At 48.0% G+C, this 23441-nt stretch overlaps 1 protein-coding gene across 1 annotated transcript; it reads left to right on the forward strand.

The window, feature by feature from the left end:
• The first annotated feature begins 14249 nt into the window (after window positions 1-14249).
• ZFP36L1 (ZFP36 ring finger protein like 1) lies at window positions 14250-20464 on the forward strand. The gene is made up of 2 exons (XM_023584330.3): window positions 14250-15061; window positions 17643-20464. Exons 1-2 carry the CDS (start codon window positions 15005-15007, stop codon window positions 18603-18605), a joined length of 1020 nt encoding a protein of 339 aa, XP_023440098.2. The 5' UTR covers window positions 14250-15004; the 3' UTR covers window positions 18606-20464.
• The last annotated feature ends 2977 nt before the right edge of the window (window positions 20465-23441 follow it).

A 23441-nucleotide genomic window follows, 5' to 3' on the forward strand; every position in this document is an offset into this window, starting at 1 on the left:
GCTGTCATGGGCTGGCATTGGGGGAGGGTGTGTCTGTAGGATTTTTGGAGGTGACGGAATTGTTCTGTTTCCTGATTGTAGTGGGGGTTACACGTTCATACTAATATAGTAAAATTCTTACAACTGTCCACCACATAAAGGTCAATTTTATTGTATGTTTAATTAATACATAAAAAGAAAGTTACAGGAAGGAATGTATGCTCATGAATGGAAATAACTGCTTTGAAGGAAATGAACATTTCATAAGGATGTAAGAGAAAGGGTTTTTACCTTGTCTTGGAGGTATGTGTGTGTGTGGTTGTGGGTCAAGAATGGTTTCCCTGAGGAGATGTTTGAGCTCGTTTTTCATATATACACATATATATACTTTTATTAGAGAAGTTGTAGGTTTACAGAAAAAATATTCTATTTCATAACAGTGAGATAATACCATATTTATCCTTTGTGTCTGGCTTATTTTACTCAACGTGATGTCTTCAAGGTTCATCCAGTGAGCATCAGAACTTCTTTCCTTTTTATGGTTGAAAAAATTCCATTGTTTTTATATACCACATTTTGTTTATCCATTCATCTGCTGATGGATACTTGGGTTGCTTCCATCTTTCATCAATTGTGAACAGTGCCGCTAGGAACATTAGTGTGCCAATAATCTGTTTGAGTCCCTGATTTCAAGTCTTTTGGGTATATACTTACAAGTGGAATTGCTGGGTCATATGGTAATTCTATACTCGACTTTCTGAGGAACTGCCAAACTGTTTTCTACAGTGGCTGCACCATTTTACATTCCCACCAATGAATGAGTGTTCCTTCCTTTTTTCTTTTTTTTTTAAGATTTAAAAAAACTTATTGCCCGCCCCCCCCCCCCACTCGTGTCCATTCACTGTTTGTTCTTCTGCGTCCGCTTGCATTATCTGGCAGCACTGGGAAACTGCATCTCTTTTTCGTTGCGTCATCTTGCTGCCTCAGCTGTCCCTGTGTATGGCGCCACTCCCGGGCAGGCTGTGCTTTTTTTCACGCAAGGAGGCTCTCCTTGCAGGGTGCACTCCCTGTGTGTGGGGCTCCCCTTCGCAGGGACCCCCTGCATGGCCCAGCACTCCTTGCACACCGCAGAACTGCGTGTGGTCCAGCTCATCACACGGGCCAGGAGGCCCTGGACCCTCCATATGGTAGACAGATGCTCTATCAGTTGAGACACATCCACTTCTTCCTTTTATCTTCACGGCCTCTCCAATACGTGTTATTTTCTGTTTTTCTTTCTTTTTTTGCCTAATAGTAGTCATTCTAGTGCATATGAAATTGTATCTCATTGTGTGTATGTGTTTAACATACCGGGGGCTGGGGATTGAACCTGGGACCGCATATGGGGAAGCTGGTGCTCAACTACTGAACCACATCGGTTTCCCTGAGTTGTTTTTTGTTTTATCAGGAGGCACTGGGAACCGATCCTGGGATCTCCCATGTGGGAGGTGGGCACTTGACTGCTTGAGCCACATCTGCTCCCTCTCATTGTGGTTTTTGGTTTTTTTTCTTAAAGATTTATTTTTTATTTATTTATTCCCCCCTTGTGGCTTGTTCCTTTTCTTTTGCTGTCTCTTCTCTGTGTCCATTCGCTGCTCATTTTTTCTGTATCTGCTTGTTTCCCTTTTGTTGCGTCATCTTGCTGTACCAGCTCTCCATGGCACATGTGCCATCAACTCTCTGCGGCACACAGGCCACCTTTGCCTTCACAAGGAGGCCCCAGGACATGAACCCAGGGCCTCCCATATGGTAGATGGGAGCCCAACTGATTGAGCCACAGCCGCTTCCCTCATTGTAGTATTGATTTGCATCTCCCTAATGGCTAATGATGGGCATCTTTTCATTTGCTTTTTCATCATATGTATATTTTCTTTGGAGAAATGTCTATTCAAGTCTTTTGCTCATTTTTAAACTGGGTTGTTTGTCTTTCTGTTGTTGAATGGAAGGATTTCTTTATATATTCTGGATACTAAACTATTATAATATATGTGGTTTCCAAAAGTTTTCTCCCATTTTGTAGGTTGCTTTTTTGTTTTTTTTTAAAGATTTATTTATTTATTTCTCTTCCCTTCCCCCACCCCTCAGTTGTCTGCTCTCTGTGTCCATTCGCTGTGTGTTCTTCTGTGACAGCTTATATCCTTATCAGAGGCACCAGGAATCTGTATTTCTTTTTGTTGCATCATCTTGTTGTGTCAGCTCTCCATGTGTGTGGCGCCATTCTTGGGCAGGCTGCGCTTTCTTTCATGCTGGGCGGCTCTCCTTATGGGGCGCACTCCTTGCGTGTGGGGCTCCCCTACATGGGGGACACCCCTGTGTGGCATGGCACTCCTTGCACGCATCAGCACTGAGCATGGGCAGCTCCACATGGGTCAAGGAGGCCTGGGGTTTGAACCGCGGACCTCCCATGTGGTAGGCAGACGCCATATCCATTGGGCCAAGTCCACTTCCCTGTAGGTTGCCTTTTAATTTTCATCATGAAGTAAAACTTTGATGCACAAAAGTTTTTCATTTTTATGAGGTCCCATTTATCTATTTTTTCTTTTAATCCTTGTGCTTTTGGTGTAATGTCTAAGAAACCACAGTCTAACACAAGGTACTGCAAATGCTCCCCTATGTTTTCTTCTAGTTTTATAGTTTTGGCTACTGTATTTAGGTCTTTGATCAATTTTGAGTTGATTTTTGCATATATAAATATATGTGAGGTATGGGTCCACCATCATTCTTTTGCATATGGATATCCGGTTTTCCCAGCAACATTTATTTATTTATTTATTTATTTTATTTTATTTTATTTTTTATTTTTTTATTTTATTGACTTTGTAATAATATTACATTAAAAATATATATATATGAGGTCCCATTGAACCCTACCACCCCCACCCCACCTCTCCCCCCCCCAGCAACACTCCCTCCCATCATCATGACACAGCCATTGCATTTGGCAAGTACATCTCTGGGCGCCAGCAACATTTATTGAAGAGATTGTTCTTTCCTCACTGAGTGGCCTTGTAACCCTTGTTAAAAATCAGTTGGCCATAGATGTGAGGGTTTATTTCTGAACTTGATTCCATAGGTTTATGCATCTGTCCTTGTGCCAGTGCCACACAGTTTTAATTACCATAGTTCTGAAATAAGTTCTAAAATGTGGAAGAGTGAGTCCCCCAACTCAATTCTTTTTCAAGACGGTTTTGGCTATTTGGAGACCCTTACCTTTCCACACAAATTTGATGATTGCCTTTTCCATTTCTGCAAAGAAGGCTATTGGAATTTTGGTTGGGATTGTGTGGAATCTGTGCATTGCTTTGGGCAGAAATGACATTTTAGCAATATTTAATCTTCCAATTCATGAACACAGAATGTCCTACAATTTATTTAGGTTTTCTTTGATTTTTTTTTAGCAATGTTCTGTAGTTTTCTGTATTTAAGTTCCTTCACATCCTTAAGATTATTCCTAGATATTTGATTCTTTTGGTTGCTAATGTAAATGGATTTTTTTCTTGATTTCCTCTTCAGATTGTAATTATTAGTGTACAGAAACAAAACTGAGTTTTGCATGTTGATCTGGTACCTCATCACTTTTCTGAATTCATTTATTAGCTCTAACAGCTTTGTTGTGGAATTTTCAACTTTCTACATATAGGAACATGCCATCTGCAAATCGGGAAAGTTTTCTTCATTTCCAATTTGGGTGTCTTTTATTTCTTTTTCTTGTGTAACTGCTCAGGCTAGAATTTCCAGTACAATGCTGAATAACAGTGGTGACGGTGGGCATGCCTGTCTTGTTCCTGACCTTAGGGGGGATCTTTCAGAGTTTCACCATTGAGTATGTTAGGTGTGGGTTTTTCATATATGCCCCTTATCACGTTAAGGAAGTTTCCTTCTATATTTAGTTTCCAAAGTATTTCTATCAAGAAGGGGTGCTGGATTTTGTCAAAGGTCATTTCTGCATCAATTGAGATGATCATGTGTTTTCCCCCCTTCATTTTGTTAATGTGGTATATTACATTAATTGATTTTCTTATATTGAACAACCCATGTATTTCTTTGTTAAAATTAGTGTTAATTCTTGGAATGTTTAGTAAATACACCAGTGAAGTCATCTGGACTTGGGCTTTTCTGTGTTCGGAGGTGTTTGATGACTGATTCAATCTCCTTTCTTTCTACTAGTGTGTTGAGATCTTCTATTTTTTCTTGAGTCAGTGTAGGTAGTTTGTGTCTTTCTAGGAACTTGTCCATTTCATTTAGGTTATATTTGTTGGCATATAGCTGTTCATAATAGCCTCTTTTAATCCTTTTTATACCAGGGGGTCAGGAGTAATGTCCCCCTTTTATTTAATAATTTTAGTTGTTTTCTCTCTCTTTTTCTTTACCAGGCTAGTTAAAGGTTCGTTGATTTTATTGATCTTTATAAAGAACCAACTTTTGATTTTTCTTTCTGTGTTTTTTTAAGAGCTATAAATTTCCCTCTCAGCACTGCCTTTGCTGCATCCCATGTGTTTTGGTATGTGGTACTCGTTTTCATTTCTGTCTTAGTTTGCTAAAGATTGCCGATGCAAGGTACCAGAAATGGGTTGGCTTTTACTACAGGAATTTTATTGGGAGTAAAAGCTTACAATTCCAAGACTGTGAAAAGTCCAAATCAAGGCATCAGCTGAGGTGCTTTCTCGGGGTATTGCCATGTGGTAAAGCAAGGTGACCACCGATCTCTGCCAAGGTCTCTGCCTCCCCTCAAGAATCTATCATCTCCCAGAGTTCACCTGTGGGCAATCAGGCATAGGGCTTGTCTCTACAGCTGTGGCTGCTCCATGGGCCCAGGGCCTCCACATTCTGCTGGTTCCAGACTCTGGGACCTCTCTCAGCCTCTTAGGGCTTCTTTGCTTTCCTGCAGTCTTCTCAAACATGGCAGGATCAATATAATATGGCTGTTCCCTTTCCCTCTGTGTCTCTCTCTGTGTTTCCATTTATATCTGACCCAGCAAAAGGGTGGAGACTCAAACTGAGTTATGCCTCACTCCTGATGTAGACCAATCAAAAGAGTCTCACACCCATAGTAATGGATTAGTTCAAAAACGTAATCTCTCTCTTTTTGGGAATCATGAAATAATTTCAAATTGTCACAATTTATCTCATGATATTTCTCAATTTCCTTGTGATTTTTTCTTCAATCCATTTGTTGTTTATGAGTATGTTGCTTAATTTCCACATTTTTATGAATTTTTCAGTTTTCCCTCTGTTTTTGATTTCAAGCTTCATTCCATTGTGGTCAGAGAAGATACACTGTATGATTTCAGTATTTTTGAATTTATGGAGACTTGTTTTTTGACCTCACATATGGTCTATCCTGGAGAATCATCTATGTGTAGTAGAGAAGAACGTGTATTCTACTGCTGTTGGATGAAGTGGTGTATATATGTGTGTTTGTTCTAGCTAGTTTAGAGTATCATTCAAGTCTTTTATTTCCTTATTGATTTTCTTTCTAAATGTTTTATTGATTATTGAAAGTGGTGTATTAAAGTTTCCTACTATTAATGTACACCTGTCTATTTCTCCCTTCAGTCTGTCAAGATTTGCATCATGTAGTTTGAGGCTCTGTCTTTAGGTGCCCATATACTTATAATTGTTATGTTTTCTTGTTGAATTGACTCCTCTATCAATATATAGTGACCTTTTTTGTCCCTGTAACAGTTTTTGACTTAAAGTCTATTTTATCTGGTATTAGTATGGCTATCCAGCTCTCTTTTGATTACTCTTTTTTTGGTATATTTCTTCCATCCTTTTACTTTCATCCCACATGTGTCTTTGAATTTAAGGCAAGTCTCTTGTAAATAGTATAGAGTTGGGTCATGCTTTTTAAACCCATTCTGCCAATCGCTGGCTTTTGAGCGGATGGTATAATCCATTTACATTGAAAGTAACTCCTGATAATGCAGGACTTTCTTCTGCTATTTTGGCATTTTGTCTTTGTAAGCCTTATACTGTTTTTCTGTCCTTCAATTCTTCCATTAATATCTACTTTCATATTTGATTTTTTGTATTGTACCATTTTGAGTCCTTTCCCATTTCTTTCTGTATATATTTCTTATACATTTTCTTTGTAGTTACCATGGGACTTAAATTTAATCTGTAACAATCACATTTGATTTGCTACCAACTTAATTTAAATAGCATACACATATACTATTCCTACACCCTACCCTGACTGTCTTGCTGTATTTATTACAAATTATATCTTTATACACTGTATGTCCCAAAACTATAGATTTATATGACTTTTAATGCATTTGCGTTTTATAATATGTAAGAAGGAAATGGTGGAATTACATATGAAAAAAATACAACACAATAGTACGGGCATTTATAATTACCCATATCAGGCATCTTTATTCTTTATGCTGCTTTGATTCACTGTCTAGTGTCCTTTTCTTTAAGTCAGAGAAACTCCTTTTAACATTGCTCGTAGGGCAAGTTTAATGGTGATAAATTCTTTCAAATTCTGTTTATCTGTTCATGTCTTAATCTCTCCTTCCTTTTTGAAAGGTAGTCTTGGGAGCTGAGGTGGCTCAAGTGATTGAGTACCTCTCTTCCACCAGGTTCTGTTCCTGGTGCCTCCTAAAGAGAAGATGAGCAGACACAGAAGGCACACAGCAAATGGATACAGAGAGCAGACAGGGAGGGCAAGCAATGAGGTTGGGGAGGGGGGTATTAAAAAAAAGAGAGAGTCTTGCTGGATATACAATTCTTGGCTGGCAAATGTTTTCTTTTGGCACTTTAAATATTTTGTACCATTGCCTTCTTGTCTCCATGGTTTCTGGTGGAAATTTGCACTTAATCTTATTGGGGCCCCCTTGTATGTAACAACATCAATTTTCTCTTGCAGCTTTTAGAACTCTCTCCTTATCCTTGGTATTTGACAACTTGACTACTATGTGTTTGGGCCTGGATCTTTCTGAGTTCATTCTGTTTGGGGTTTACTGGGATTCTTGAATGTGCATATTCATGTTTTTCATTATATTTGGGAAGTTTTCTGCCATTATTTTCTTGACTCTTCCTTCTGTCCCTTTCTCTCTGTCTTCTCTTTCTGAGACTCCTCTAAGGCATATATTGGTATGCTTGATGGTGTCCCACAGGTCTCTTGGGCTTAGTTCACTTTTTAAAAACAATTATTTTTTCTTTCTCAGCCTGCATCATTTCAATTGTCTTGTCTTGGAGTTCACTGATTCTTCTTTCAGCTCAAATCTGCTATTGAAATCCACTATGGAATTTTTCATTTCAGTTATTATACTTCAACTCTAATATTTCTGTTTCGTTCTTTTTAAAAATTTCTATCTCATTATTGGGATTCTCATATTATTTATTCACTGTTTTCCATTATCTCCTTCAGCATATTGAGGATCATGTTCTAAAGGTCCTTGTGTAGTTTGTCCAAAGTCTGGTCTTCTTTGCTTATGGTTTCTGGATTTTTATCTTGCTCATTTGGAGACCCATCATTTCCTATTTCTTTGTTTGTCTTATAATCTTTTGCTGCACACTGTACATTTTAATATTTCCAAGTGTTAACTCTAGGATTTAGTCCCTGAGCTATCTGTTTCTTAAGTTTATATCTTGCTTGTGATATGACAGAGATTTCCTTGAGTGTCAGGAGTAACAAAAATAAATAAGCAAATGCAAAGAACACCTTTCATAGTCTTTGAAAATTGGCTCTGGTCTGGGTGGTATTCTCCTTCAGTGTTTAGCTTTCCTTTCAAGTAGACCAGCTCAAGGTGAATATGAAGTGCAGGGTCCTCTCCATCTTTTCTGAGCTTTCATCTTATCCTGGTCTGGTCTTGTGCTTGCTTGTGTCCTTAGGAATTCCTCCATTTACAAGAATTTGAATGCCCCCCCCACTTCCTATGAAATAGACTTTCTACCGGTCCCAATTGCTCAATTGTATGCTTTAGAGCAGGTAATCCTTTGATCCAGGCTTCTTTGACTTTTTTTTAAAAAAAGATTTATTTATTTATTTCTCTCCCCTCCCCCACTCCACCCCAGTTGTCTGTTCTCTGTGTCTATTTGCTGCATGTTCTTTGTCTACTTCTGTTATTGTCAGTGGCACGGGAATCTGTGTTTCTTTTTGTTGCGTCATCTTGTGTGTTAGCTCTCCGTGTGTGCGGCACCATTCCTGGGCAGGCTACACTTTCTTTCGCGCTGGGCGGCTCTCCTTAAGGGGTGCACTTCTTGCGCATGGGACTCCTCTACGCGGGGGACACCCCTGTGTGGCACAGCACTCCTTTCATGCATCAGCACTGTGCATGGGCCAGCTCTACACGGGTCAAGGAGGCCCAGGGTTTGAACCGCAGACCTCCCATGTGGCAGACGGAGGCCCTAACCACTGGGCCAAGTCCACTTCCCTGAATTGTTTCTAAACTGCTTTAACTGTCTGCAATCTGCTTCTGCTTGCAGGAAAAGCACGGGGAGGGCAAGCTGGAGAGGAGTTTCCTGCTTCAGTCTTTTAGGCTGTCACGCAGAAGATTGGCAGTGACATACAGGACCCCATAATGCACATTAAGGGAGGGAGCAGAAAAATCCTTGTGTGTGTTATGGATATGAATGGTGGGTCTCATCTGAATCAGAATATTTGGGAGCAGATGGTACCCAGTATCTGTATTTATTTTAAAAGCTCTCCAGGTAATTCTACTTAGATTCTGCTTAAAGTGAGGGTTGAGAACTATTGATCTAGTCTAATCCTCTCTATTCTACAGATTAGAACACTAAGGCCCAGAAAGGGGAAGAACCCACTCAGGATCTTGCAGTGAACTAGAGGCAGAGTAGCACTATGATCCAAGATTCCTGACTCCTTGTTTGGTGCTCATTCCAATAGACCATGTGGCCTTTTAGCTGTACAGAACATGCCCTGGGCTGGCTCCAACCTTCCTGAGCGACCAGGTCTGGCCTCTGAACATCCTAGTGTTAAGGCCTGTGGGAGCTGCCCTCCCCCTTCCTGCAGAGCATGACCACTCCCTTACTCTGGAACTTCTGCCAGTTCTTCCTTCTACTTTTGCTGTTAGACTTGGGTGACCAATGTATCATAATGGGTTCAAGACCAGGTGTTCAGTTAAAACAAAAAAATTTAACTGAGTACCCATTCGTGAGGCCTGGGTAACAGAGAAGCTCCTGCCCTCAAGGAGTTTACAGTCTAGGGGGGTAAACAGACAATTTTTATAAAATGCAGTTAGAATGCTGGACTGCTGCAGGGTGCAATGGTACCACTGTCAAGAGAGGAATTCAACCCCTGGAGCCTAGCCCCTGGGCCCCAGTGTCTGCCTGGGGGAACCACAGCCCCAGTAGAAGGAACCACCTGAGCAAAGCCCCGGGGAGGGTTGCATAGCAACTACTAGCAACTGCTAGCAGTTCAGAGTGTTTAACAGGCAAAAATGCAGTGTGAACTTACTGGCTGAAAGGGGTTTATGCTTCCCAGACCATCCAGGAGGTGGCTATTAATATTAGTACCATTTTTATAAATGAGGAAACAGGCTTCAAGAGGTTAAGTGACTGGCTCAAGATCATGCAACTGGCACTAAGTGGCAGGGTTGGGCTTCCCATCAAAGTCTAGGTGGCTCTCGACCAGTGGGCTATCACATCTAGGAAGGCCCAGACAAAGTGGGGGAGGGGCATGGCTGTGGGCTAGCCTGGGTACTTAACTGTCCTTTTTTTCTTTTAAGATTTATTTTTATTTATTTTTCTCCCCTTCTCCCCTGTTGTCTGCTCTGTGTCCACTCACTGTGTGTTCTTCTGTGTCCGCTTGCATTGTCAGGCAGCACTGGGAAACCACGTTTTTTTGTTGTTGTGTCATCTTGCTGCGTCAGCTCTCCATGTGTGTGGCGCCACTCCTGGGCAGGCTGCACTTTTTTCATGCAGGGCGGCTCTCCTTGTGGGGCGCACTCCTTGTGCATGGGGCTGCCCTATGCAGGGGTGCCCCTGCATGGCACTGCATGTGGGCCAGCTCACCACACGGGTCAGGAGGCCTTGGGTTTGAACCCTGGACCTCCCATGTGGTAGGCGGATGCTCTGTCAGTTGAGCCACGTCTGTTTTCCTTAACTGTCATTTAGAACATCTCTGGGGGACAGTGTTAAAAGATTGACTCAAGAATAAGGGTTTAGACATCCCACTTTGGGTGAAGGGTGCGTCAATGCCATACGTCTCATCTGACCCCACTCCCCCCCAGCAAGGCTACTGAGTTGGATTCCTAGTAGCCTGAGCAGAACTTGGCCTATGTCCAGAGAGCTATCCTCATGAAGGTTCCAGACACCATTCAGAGACATATTTACAGTAGCCCCTAAACTGCTGTCTCTTGCAGTCTCTGCCTGGTTCAGGGGATGGTGGCAGCTGAGGGAGACACCTACTCAATTCACTGAGGAGCTGGAGGACTGTAAGAGACAGAAGGCTCTGGCCTTTACTGACCATCCACAGGGCCCTGTTTACTCCTGCCTTGATCTAGTTGTTTTCAAAAATTCTTGTGACAACAATCAGGTGTTTTTCAGTCTGAAGACTTCCGAGGCTCTGCAGGCCAGCCATGCTCCCTCCCATCACTTCACCTTGACCCATCAGGCTCCCCCCAGCCTCCCCCAGGCCCAGCACTCTACCCTCTTTTCCAGGCCTTATGTTGTCCACGGTTGGATGTGGGGGGGCCTAAGAGTGATAGGGATCAAATTTATGAGTTGTCAGTTGGCCATTTAGTGGACATCTATAACGAAGAATCCTTTTGCCAAGTGAATACCCCCCCAGAATTTGTTTTGTGGTGTTATCAAGCCCCAAGAGTGGTTTAGTTTACATAAAGAGCTGTATTGTATGTTAGAAGGCTAAGAGCCAGGCATGAAACTTGGAACTTTACCCACCAATTTTAGGCAGTATTATCATCCCTATTTCACAGGTGAGGAAACTGGGCTTTTTGGTCTGCGTCCTAAAAAGTCACACCTAGAAAACAGCAGTGAAGATTTGGGTCCAGAGGAGCCCAACTCCAATGTCTTGGACCGTGGATTCTCAGACCTTAGTGGGCATGAGTCACTGACAGGAAACTTACCAAAAATGCAGATTCCCGGTCCCATCTTGGAGCATCTGATTCGCTGGGTCCAGGCCAAGGTCGGCATTCTAAAAGCACCACAGATGACTCTAAATCAGGTAACTCCTGGAGCCCCACTTACCCCTCAATTCCTCTCTCTCTAGCCCAGTGACCTTGTGGCTGTCCCAGGGTCTCAGGTAGTAGAGATTGGGGGGAAGGGCAGAGCCCAATCCCAAGAATTTGGGGACTTTGCACATGACCAGAAGCGGGAGAAGTGCAACACCCGCAGGGATTCTGGACTGGCAGGCCCTGTGCTGTAGCCCGAAGGGGTGCCTGGGGAGGAGTGCGTCGGGGTGCCCTGGTGATAAGACCACCCCCAAGGTCTGGGGCTCCGCGGCCCGGGGTCCCACCCTCCCACCGGCTGTGAGGTGAGCCCAGGGTGCAGAATGGACAATGAACAAATCCACCTCGCCTCCCTCATTCCGAGGACTTTCACTTGGGGATCTCCCTCTCACAAACTCTAACACCCCCAAACCAAAAATATTTGCACCCACCCCCTCCCGCGAGGAAACCTGCTAGAAACCCGCGGGGCGGGCCCGGAAGCCAGGGCGGGGACTAGCTGGGCCCTCGCCTCCCGGTCGCTAGCTGCAGTGCAGGTGAAGGGGCGGCGGCTCCCGGCCCCGCGCGGGTGAGGAGCCCGAGGGCGGGCAGCGGAGGGAAGGCGGCGGGGGCGGGGGCGCTGCGCACGCCTCCCGTCGGGCTTCCTGCCCGGGGGTGGCTGGTCGCTCTTCCTGCCACCACGGGGCACCTGCCGAGCACTTCTGGGCGGGGGCAGGGCCGGCCCAGGTCCTCCGACCCGCACCTCACCCCGGCTAGACACGCTCCCCGCGCCCGCCACGGCGTGGAAGACGGGCCAGCGAAGGGTTAACGAGGCTCGCTCCCTCCCCTCGGCTCCCTCCTCCTTGGAAAGTCCCCGAAATGACGTCTCAACCCGACAATTAAAAAAAGAGTTTAATTATAGAGACCGGCTCTGGGAGCTGGAACAAACCCGGTCGGTCGGCGGAGCCCGTAAACAACTCGGGAGCGCGCGAGCCAGGCCGGCCGCCGCCCCGCGGAGCCCGTGCCCCCGGGGGGGAAGGGGCGGCCCCCCGAGAGTTGGAGAAGAGGAGGAAACTCGAGGAATCGGCTTTCTCTTAAAAAAAAAAAAAAAATTTTTTTTTTAAAAAGCTGCCAGTCCCGGGCCCCGAGGCAGCGTGATGATGCCCCGGACCGGTCGTGCAGGCGCGGGGCGGGGGGAGCTGCGCCGCCCGGGGCGGGTGGAGAGCCCGGAGCCCGGCCCGAACGCGGGCTAGAGGACGGCTCTCTGTCTCCCCCCGTTAGTGCAACTCCCCCCCCGCTAGTCCACCCCCCCGCCCCCGCTAGTCCACCCGCTCGCTAGTCCTCCCCCCTCGCTTCTCCACCCCTCTTGCCCCGCCCCCTTCCCCCAGTTGAGTTCGCGAACCCTCAAGAGTTAAAGGCCAGCGGACCCCTCTTTTGGCGGGGGGGGGGGGGGGGGGGAGAAGGGAAATCAGAAACCGAAATAGCTTCACATCGGGACTCAGACTAACCTTGTGGTCTTAACGCGCACCCTGCTCTGTGTCCTGAAATCTGGAACTCATTACCTCATCACTGAGAAACTGCACAGAAATGCCCCCCTCCCACCCCCTTCGTGGCGCTGGAGAACTGAGCGAGCACACAGCCCTTTAAGAAAGAAATCTACACTTGAATGATTTAAATTAAGGTGGATGGGAATTATTTCCCTTTCTGGCGCTTGCCAAATTTCAAGAAAAGCTGGGGAAAAAAAAAAGAAAAAGGGCGCTGGGGAGGGAAGCCAACAGGCGGCTGGACAACCGAAGAAAAAGCCAGGGGTAGGAGCCTTGTTAAAAACGGGGGCCATCCATTTAAGCCACAGGGGACACATGAAAGCAGATTGGCTGCGGAATCACGTAGATTCGTGGCCCCAGCGAGTTATGTGTTTCACAGAGTTGAAAAACAATCGCTTCCTCAAACTTACTTGGAAGGTTTTCCCGGATTTGTTGGGAGGTTGATGCATTAATAAGATGTACAAGTAAAAATGCGTGCGTGCGTGTCTGTGTGTGGCGGGTATGTGTGTGTTGAGAGTGCGACTCGAGTGCTTTGCGCGTTCTGCCCCAGTATTTCCAAAGAAACGTGCTCTTAATGGGGTGACCTAATTACACCGCAATGGAACCCGCTCTCAGCCACTCGGCGGACGGGGTTTCATAACAGACCGGCGACCTCGAGTGCTGGGAAGAAACGTGCTAGGGCCGAGGGGGCGGCTGGGCCGTGGTGGAAACTACGCCACCCGGCGATTTCCGCCTGGGTCTTGACTCTGCCACCCGGCGAAGGCGCGGAGAGCGGGTGGGGGTGTCGTTAACAGCTTTTAATTTTGGGTGTGTGGGGGGAAGGGTAAACAAATCTATTAGTAAATAAATATTTTACTTTTTTGGGTGACTAATAACCCATACGGGGCTCTTCGATTTTATGGATCCCACCCCTCCCCCCCTGTCCCGCCAAAACGGCGGCGCTGCGTGACGAGCCAAATGTTCCATTCTCGTGGGGACTGGGGAGAAGCAACAATAAATTACAAGTGTCCGGGCGCCCCTCCTCCCCGATCCTCACCTCTTTACCTTTATTCTTACCAAAATAACTTTTGTTTTCATTGTTTAAGCGTCTAGGGGTGTGTGGTGTGTGTGCGACGCTGCCCACAGTTCAGAGCGTGCAAGGAAAGTTGTGCGTGGCTAGGTGGTGTATTTTGGGGGAGGAGACATTCCTGAAGAATTCGGAGCTTTTCTTTACCAAAAAGTTTAAAGTTTAGATGCGCAAAACCTGATTTAAAATAAACAAACAAAAAAAATCAGCCCGGGCGGTGGTCTTTGCGGCGACCCCGGCTTTTCCCACCCATGTCCCGGAGACTGCCGGCTGCAAAGTGAGCGCGGGTGTAGACGCTTGTGGCGCGCTAAGTCTTGCTGAACTCGTCCCCCGCAAGGCCAGGTCCTTTCGGAAGGGGAGGGGGGGAAGTCTCCCGAGTCACCCCCGACCACACGCGCTAAAAAAGCAAAACGAATATTAAAACCCCCGACTCGGACGCTTTGTGCAACTTAAACGTCCAGTCTCCCCGCTCTCCCTGATTTGCAGATGGGCAGCCGAGCGCGGAAGAGAACTCGGGAAGAGTAAGTTGTGTGGACACTTGGAGAAGTTTCAAATGAGATCAGCTCAAGATGGAAACCGCAGCCCGGGCACCGAGGACGGGCTGCAGCTCCCGCGTGCAAAAAGAGAAAGTCGAGCCCGCCTTCCTGCCCGACAAAAAAACACAACACAACCAAAACCCCGAAGGGGGTGGAATGAGTGATGTCACAGAGCCGCGCTCCGAGGCTGGTAAAGGGGGGTGGGGGTCGCGCCCCTTCCCCTCCGCGCCGCGTTCGGCCCAGGAGAGGGTCGCTGAAGCGCCGGGTTAGCAAAGCGAGTGGACTCGAAACTTTTCCTCTTTAAGAAAAAAAAAGTTGTGCACGGCTAGAAGTGGTGGTGGTGGTTTTTTTTTTTTCCGCCTTCTTTCCTCGTCTCCCCTCCCCCTTCTTCCTTTTGAAAGTTTCTCTCTCCCCCCCCCCCCCGTTTTGACCGCATGGCTGATTCAACCTCAGTGTCAATCAACTTTTTTTCCTCCTCTTCCTCATTTAAATAAGTTTAAAGCTCCTCCTCCCCCAGCCCAGCAAGTCTGAAACTTTATAAATTGGGCTTTGCGCGCCGCAGCCCGGGAGAGTCAGAGAAAGGCGAGGGGCGCTGGGAGCAGGCGTGTGGGACTCCAGACCGGAGAGCCGGAGGCTGCGCCTTCCCCGCACCGGGACCTTCGCGACACACCAGGTTCTCGTCTCTGTCCCGTCCGAGCGCCCAGGATGACCACCACCCTCGTGTCTGCCACCATCTTCGACTTGAGCGAAGTTCTATGCAAGGTAAAGTGCAGAGGAGCGTTAGCCTTTCAAAAACAGCCCTTTCTTACTTTTTTCCTTTAAAGAGAACCCTGCCCCCCCTCCCCCCCTCCCCCCCCAATCTTTAAATCTTGGAGAGCAGGGGGACGTAGGAGCGAAGCGAGGTTATATTGTCCGCTCGCATTTCTTTCCAGTTTGAAGGAATTTGGCCTTCTCCACCCTTTGAGTTTGAACAGTTCCTGCCGGGTGTTACATGTGAATATTGAGAGACCCGAGTGTTGGGGACAAAGTTTGCGTGTTGGCGCTGCCCGGGGGACGCGGGGCATTGGCGGGACCTGGATCAAGAATTTGACGATTCTTTCCTACCTAAGGTGCTCCTTAAGCCGCGTTTAGCTGATTTAGCTCGATTTTCCGGTTTACGCTCTGGGTCTCGCCGCCTCCAGGAAGGATTCGAGTCTGGTCAGCCCCGTGGCTGGCTGGGGATAGGGGTCCCTCGGAGAAGTACAGGCCCAGGACAATGTCTTAAAAGATTTTTCACCATTTCTTTGGAGGGGTTGGGGATCTGCGACGAGGGCAAAGACCCAAGAGCTGTGATTCAAAAGGATATTGCAAAATGAGTTTGCAGTGGAGTTCGTCCGCCCGAGATTGGCCGGGCTTCCTCTAGCGCTAATGATCTATTGTGCTGTAAACTTTGGGATGAAAAATGGGCCTCTCGGTTGACCTGCTTTACCTGTGTTGCTAGGGGCCGTGGCGCGACGATGGGGGTAGGGGGCGGGGGCAGGCAGCGCAAAACGACTGCAAGACCACTGGTCCCCGCGGGGAAAGCTTTAATGGGGACCTCCTTAAGCCGTGTGACTTGCCGGCTGGTGTTGGCAGAAGGAAGTTTTGAACCCGGAATGTTCCAGGGGTGCAATTTAAGTGCACGTACTAAGAGTCTAGAGTTGTTCATTTTTTTTTTTTCAGGAGGTACCAAGGATTGAACCCAGGACCTCGAACGTGGGAAGCAAGTGCTCAATCACTGAGCTATATCCGCTCCCCTGTTGTTAATTTTTTTTTTCTCCCATCTCTATCCCCCCAGTTTGTAAGGGTGAAGCTGTTAGGCTACTTTTAATTGCTAAAGTGTTTTGCTCTCTTTTAAACATGTCGGATCATGTTGCTTTTCCCAACTTGCTGCTTCCCTCAGCACAGCTGCCAGGGCCCCAGGGCTGCAGGGTTGGGGTGCAGGGACGAGGAGGACTTGAAGAGCAACAACAAAAAAGTTAGATTTTTCAGCTTTCTTCCCTCCCTGCGTTTTCCCCAACTCCAGTTGCCCACGAGGCTGCCTGCGCCCTCTGGCATTTCTTGCTCCTTACCCCCTTTCCCTTCTTTGATCTATTTCTCTTTCTTTCGCCCCCTCCCCTCCCCAGGACTTGTTAAATGAACCTCATTGTTGGAGCCCACTCTCGACTTGGTGCTTGTAATCCGCTCGGTGGGGTGGTTGCGTGGTTGTGGCTACAGATTCCCTACCCCACCCCCACCCCGCTTTTGGTTTCTGGGGGACCAACTTTAGAATTTGCCCAGTGACACCCACATGGGCTGGGACAACTCCCTGGTGTTCCCTGCCAGCGCTGTCTCTAAATCTTGGGTACAGTTTAGGCAGGTGACTAGGGTCTCACTGGAACAGAAACTTGCCTGTGGTGCCCTCCAAACCCTCCCCCTCCCACCGCCCAAATCCTCTATTCACTAAGAGGTAGATGGGGGGATTTGGTGCTTTCCTTTTCCTTCCCATCTGCAGCTTTGCATTAAAGATTAAACACTGGTGCTCTTATCCAAGCCTGCTTTTGCAGCCAGAAAACCAATTGCAGAGGAATCTTCCTAATGAAAGGGGGGGGGTAGGGTGGGAGGAGAATGGTGGGGTGATCATTGTAGAAGTCACCCCTTCTGGGAGCATGGGGCTGTGAGTTTTATTTTCTGGAATTACATGGCTCGCTCAACCCCAGACCGGGCCCCCATGTCTATCTCCTGTTGCCCCTTCCTCCCGAAGATAATGCAAAGGCATTCTGGAAACCTGTTGCCAGAAGAGACCACTTCTGAAGGAGGAAGTTGAGATCTTAGGCCAGGTCGTGGTGGGGGGAGGAGGAATTTCAAGGAAGCTGGGACTGAAAAAGGGGACCTGGTTCATAGTTGCTCTCATATCTGAGACTTAGGTTTTTGTTGGGGGAGGAGGTGTCCTAGAGAGGTCGGAGTTGTTTTGAGCTGGTGAATGTATCTAGGAGGCAAAGAAGCTGGATTATTTTGGATAAAAGCGGCAGATTTGGCTACAGGATATGGGGGTGCATTTCAGGGATCGGCAACGGGCAGGACACCTGCATAAAACAATGTCTCAGGCAGGTTAGGACCCTGGTTTCTCAGGCAGGGGGCCAGAGGAGACCCCTGTGAGAAAGGGCGGGGGTGCGTTTGCTGAGGGCAGAGGTGGGGAGGATTCCGTAGGGAGAGGCTGCGCACCGCTACTCTGGCCTGGGGGTACTTCTGGATTATGGAGGGGCTGTCTTTAGTGGCAGGCAGCCTTCTTGGGCCTGGTGGAGGCCCTCTGTCACTGACCATCCCCCCTCTCTCTTCCCTCCAGGGTAACAAGATGCTCAACTACAGTACTCCCAACGCAGGGGCCTGCCTGCTGGACAGGAAGGCGGTGGGTACCCCGGCCGGCGGGGGCTTCCCTCGGAGGCACTCGGTCACCCTGCCCAGCTCCAAGTTCCACCAGAACCAGCTCCTCAGCAGCCTCAAGAATGAGCCGGCCCCAGCCCTGAGCTCTCGGGACAGCCGCTTCCGAGACCGCTCTTTCTCAGAGGGGGGCGAGCGGTTGCTGCCTACCCAGAAGCAGCCGGGGAACGGCCAGGTCAACTCCAGCCGTTACAAGACGGAGCTGTGCCGCCCCTTCGAGGAGAACGGTGCCTGTAAGTACGGGGACAAGTGCCAGTTCGCCCACGGCATCCACGAGCTCCGCAGCCTGACCCGCCACCCCAAGTACAAGACGGAGCTGTGCCGCACCTTCCACACCATCGGCTTCTGCCCCTACGGGCCCCGCTGCCACTTCATCCACAATGCCGAGGAGCGCCGCGCCCTGGCCGGGGCCCGGGACCTCTCTGCTGACCGTCCCCGCCTCCAGCATAGCTTTAGCTTTGCTGGGTTTCCCAGCGCCGCTGCCACCGCCGCTGCCACAGGGCTGCTGGACAGCCCCACGTCCATCACCCCACCCCCTATCCTGAGTGCCGATGACCTCCTGGGCTCACCCACCCTGCCCGATGGCACCAATAACCCCTTCGCCTTCTCCAGCCAGGAGCTGGCGAGCCTCTTTGCCCCTAGCATGGGGCTGCCGGGGGGTGGTGGCTCACCCACCACCTTCCTCTTCCGGCCCATGTCTGAGTCCCCTCACATGTTTGACTCTCCCCCCAGCCCTCAGGATTCTCTCTCGGACCAGGAGGGCTACCTGAGCAGCTCCAGCAGCAGCCACAGTGGCTCAGACTCCCCTACCTTGGACAACTCAAGACGCCTGCCCATTTTCAGCAGACTCTCCATCTCAGATGACTAAACCAGGCTAGCGAGGGTCCCCCCCCCCCGCCTAATCTACCCCCACCCCCCCACCTTCACCCGCCTCCCCACCCGATGCCCACAGCCCCCTACTGAACAAGGTTAAGCTCAACCCTGTCCCTCCAGAACCTTGGACTGCCCCTCCCTCTTCCCTTCCTTGTTAACACCCACCTAACATAAGGACAAGTCAATTTGTCAGTAGCTTCCTCTGGCTTGAAACCCCCTCCTCTCAATTGTATCGCCCATCTACCATGCCTAACAGACAAGTCCCATATTTGTCAGTAGATGCCTTTTTCTGGCTTAAGCCGTAAGTGCCAAATCCCAAAAGAAAAAAGCAGTAACAGTTTACAGAAGCAACTTAGTGCCTTGTAATCTAACTTTGTCACTGTGACTACATTACCTCTTCAGCGCCAGAGGGCACCCGTGGGCCTCCCTGCCCAGGGGGAGCGCCCGGGAGGGGGAGGAGACCCAGAACCAGCAGCTCCCTCCACTGGCCACACAGCTGCACCTGCCCTCATTTCAGTCTCCTGCACGCTTTTCCCCTCTTCCCAGAGGTCACCCTCTCCCCCCCAACACCCGCCCCTGGGAGAGTTGTTGCCAGACTTGGGTTTTTGGGAAAACCTGTCTTTGACATTCAAAACCTTTTCCTTCCCAACCTGAACCCCTTATTGACTAATCTTGCCTGGATTTGTGTAGGTCTGCAAGAAGGAAGGCTGAAAAAGCGGACAAAGATTGTGATAGAAGTGGGACTTTGTGATTTAATTATTTTCTTTTTTAAGTGGGGAGGAAGGGGAAGCTAGATGGACTATGAGAGACTTGATTTTGGTGCTAAAGTTCCCCAGCTAATATGTGACATCTTTAAAGAAAAATAACAACAAAAAAATGAGAGAAAAGCTAAAAAAAAAAAAACCATGTAAGGGGTGAGCAGTTAATGGTATTCATTCCACATACAATATCTGTGTAAAACGATTTCCTGTAGAAGTAGCTTTAATGGTTTTTGCTCTAGAATACCGTAGGTCTATCCTTAGAGCACTCACGCCATGCTTTTTTTCCCTGGGTTTTAAACTTCATATAACTTTCAGAAATTGGAGAGCAAAATTTTGCTTGTCACTGCACATCAATATAAAAAAGCTTATTTAACTTATCAAAACGTATTTATTGCCAAACTATGCTTTTTTTTTGTTAATTTTGTTCATATTTATCGGGATGACAAATCCATAGAATATATTCTTTTATGTTAAATTATGATCTTCATATTAATCTTAAAATTTTGTGACGTGTCTTTTTCCTTTTTTTCCACAGTTTTAATATATTATTCTTCAACGACATTTTTTTTGTAACTACACTTTTTGGTTATTTTATTTTAAAAAAATGAAAAATTAATTTAAAAAAATGCAAAAAACTGTTGGATTATTTATTTTAGAAATTCCCCCCTTTGTGTTGGACTGCAAATTGAGTTTCTTTCTCTTTAGGCCTTTCACAGCTAGGACTGAGAATGTATCTAAAAGTTCTGTGACAGTACAGAAGGAGAACAACTTCTTTTTGTGTATAGCTTCTAAAAGGGAAAAAAAAAAAACAAAAAAAGAGAGAAACCTTTTGACTTCCACGTGCCCATCTCAAGACATTCCGATCACAGATTTGAAGTTCTGGATTCCAGGTTTGGAGTTTTCCAATGTTAATGTAAACAGAACTGGCACACACACACGGAGATGAATGTAATTAGTATTCCTCTTGCTGTTCACTACCGTCGCTTTCTATTTCTTTTTTCTTTGTGTGAATTTATTTAAAAGAAAAAAAAACTTTTTGTAACGACTATTTGCAGTTTAAAAAAATCAATAAACCCCAAGTTTTTTCAAGAAACATTGCTGGTGAGGCTTGTTTTACTTGGTCCAGGGCATGACTTTCCCTGGAGATTTCCCCTCCTGCTGGGAGCCTGAGGGAGGAGGTGCACCTGCTGACTTCTCATCCTTGGTTGAAGCTGGAGGATTGCGGAGCATAGGGGGGATGGGGTGGAGGGCTTTGGCAGGGGAGCCTTCCTGATGTGCTGCTTCAGTGTGGTAGGTGTGGGAGTGTGTGTGTGTGTGTGTGGGGGGGGTGCCCAGGGCCAGCCTCGCCCACATCATGGCCTTGGAGGTGGTGCTTCTGGGGAGCTGAGACTCCGGTGTCTTCCCTGTCCAGCACGTGGTCTTCCTTTGGTGGAGTGATGTTGGGGTGCTGAAATGCTGCAAGAGGGACATGGCACCCCAGCAGGCCTGGGTTTGGGTGCGTTCTTTTATTCCGTGCTCCCAGGCTTGTTTTTCCCACAGGAAGCCATAGCCTCTCAACGCCTCCCTGGGGTGGGGGCGATGAAGCCCTGCACGCTTGGAGAGGAACATCTAGGGTGGGGAGAGGTGCAGTCATGGGCCTGGGGACTGGCCTGGTTTCACCTGAATTTAGAATGTGTTTCTGTATTTGGAGGGCTGGTAAGGGGAAATGGGCATAACACTGGCTAATAATACAGAGGAGGTTGCCAGGCTTTCCCATGCTCTTAGTCCTACTTCCACCCTTGACGTCATGCTGAATAGCTAAACTGTTGCCTTGGAAAGGGCATTCCTTTGGCTAGAAGCACCCTAGCACTGGGTGCTTTGGAGAAGATGCTTCACCTGCCGGAGGGGAGTCGGGTCTTTTCCTAAACCCCGGGTCTGGTTCTTGGGAGGTCATCTTTTGGGGAAGACAGGGATATTGTTATTCAAGACTTGGTGGCCTTCGGTTCCTTCCACTCAGTATGTTTTGGGGGTAAACTGAATTCCCACCCCTCTGTGTTGCCTTGACTCCACTAGGCCTCTCTCAAGGACAGTTAGGTCTGCAGCCACCTGTCCTTGAGGCTGGGGAAGACCTACCTGTACCTGCAGACTCTTGTTTCCCTGGCCAGTAGGGAAGTCCATGGCAGAAACCTTCCTAATTCTCCTTGCTTGTAGTGCTGTTGTTTGATATAGAGTGGGCAATGAGGTAGTGCACCCCTCAAAGCATGCTCACTGGCTTGCCCTTGGGCTAAATAACAAAGGAAGCCACAATGACTCCAAAAGGCCTTGGATAGTGGAGAGGTTGAACTGTAAAGACACCAGGAGGCTCCATATCACCTGGGAAAACTTACTGTCCCCAGGCCTTAACTCTTTCCCCACCCACATGTCACCATGAAGAAGTCATATAGGCTGGAATTGGGGTTGTAATATAGCTACAAGAGTCCAATTTCCTACCATCTAGATCTTAAAGGTAGAGGAGATATGGGCCCAAAGCTAGTTGGGAAAGGCAACAGCAGAAGACTTTCAGGCCATTATTTTCCCAGGCCATCAGAAGATGAAGTGACTGTAGTAGTCCTGTGCTCTAGGCTAGCAAGGAGGGGTCAATCCAGGTGTCAATCTCTGACCACCTCTACACTGGGTGGAAGCCTCAATGCCGGAAGGTTGGGGACCTTCTATACCTCAGTGGGACGCTGGTGAAAGGAGAGCCTTGGAAGGCCAACAGAATGTGAGGCAGAAATAAAAGGGGTTTTGTGGCCAACTGGACCAAGACACATTAGTTACTGAAGGAAAGAGAAGGTCACAACAAGAAAAAGTTTTCACGGTTAGTAGGGTGGGGTGTTGGAGCCCTTCAGCCTATATTCAAATCCCAAAGCCCTCTCGTACCAGCATGTGCCTTGGGCAAATGACTCAACTTCGGATTTTCCATCTCTATCTGGAGGGGTTACTGTGAGGATCAAGGGAGCCATTAGTGAAGACAGCAGTGCCAGGCAGTCTTCTAAGAACTTCACTGAATGCTCATAATGACTCCATGGAGAAAGAGCTGTAACTATCCCCATTTTTATATATGGAGAAATTGGGATGCAGGGAAGTTTGTTAATTGGCCCAAGGACACACAGCTCAAAGGTATCCGTATTTGAACCCAGGCAGGCTAGCTCCCTCGTTGCATTTCACCACTACGCCATCGTGCCAGAGGCTGGTAGACAGAAAGTATTTGGCCTAGTCCCTGGTGCATGGTAACCACAAATCAGTCAGTGTTCGTTTCCTTCTGCCCTGGCCTCTTGTGGGAATTTTGCAGGGCCACGAGAGGCTGCCAGTTGGATCAGACAACTCTGCACACACACCCCCCTACCCCAGGTCGCGCTCTCCCGTTGTCCCACGAAGCGCTGGATTGGCGTATTTGGAGGAGGGGGCAGGCTATCGCCTTGGACTTTCCCCTCCTCTGCTTGCTGTGGGGTGGCTTCTGTTAATGATCGACAGAGCAAAGGGTGGCCCGGGGGAGTTGGCTGGGTGCCCTTCTCCCCCCAGGGTCTCCCGGCCCAGGACCTAGCCAACCATTTAATCACGTCTGGTCCCAACGACTGGAATGCCACCTGAGTTCAGAGAGGAAGGAGGCGGGGAGAGCTGAGCCAGGCTCCTTGCCCCCCGCTTGCTGCCTTGCAGGTGGTTCGCTTTCTTTTGAGCTCGGGTCAGCCCTGAGGGGTGAGGTGGGTAGAGCTTGGGCTACAGAGAAGCCCTCTGGCCTGAGACCCGACATTGCTCTTTGGAGGAGTCCCAAGCAGTTACAAGTGAGTTATCGTCGTGGGAAACTTGTCCCTGAGGAGACAGGGTGGGGGCTGCCGAGAGGCCAGGCCCGGCTGCCTCCACCCTCCCGGGGGCGCTAGCTGTTGGTCAGTGGAAGAGGAAGCCTCCACCGCCGTGAGGCTGTTTGCAGTTGTTTCGACATGTTGGCAAGGCCCAGATCTCAAGGTACAGGGCTGCGAGTGACGACTGTACCTGCGCGATCAGCTTAGGGAACAATGAAAATAAATACGGCCAATGGCCAAACCTGAAGCAAT

This window comes from Dasypus novemcinctus, chromosome 3 (genome assembly GCF_030445035.2).
Source record: "Dasypus novemcinctus isolate mDasNov1 chromosome 3, mDasNov1.1.hap2, whole genome shotgun sequence".
Taxonomy (NCBI): Eukaryota; Metazoa; Chordata; class Mammalia; order Cingulata; family Dasypodidae; genus Dasypus; species Dasypus novemcinctus.

What these genes read in the sequence shown, in the direction of transcription:
- ZFP36L1 (XM_023584330.3), top strand. Translation starts at nt 15,005, where the DNA reads ATGACCACCACCCTCGTGTCTGCCACCATCTTCGACTTGAGCGAAGTT. An exon ending in TGAGCGAAGTTCTATGCAAG is followed by an intron (nt 15,062 to 17,642) that starts GTAAAGTGCAGA and finishes TCTTCCCTCCAG; the next exon opens with GGTAACAAGATGCTCAACTA.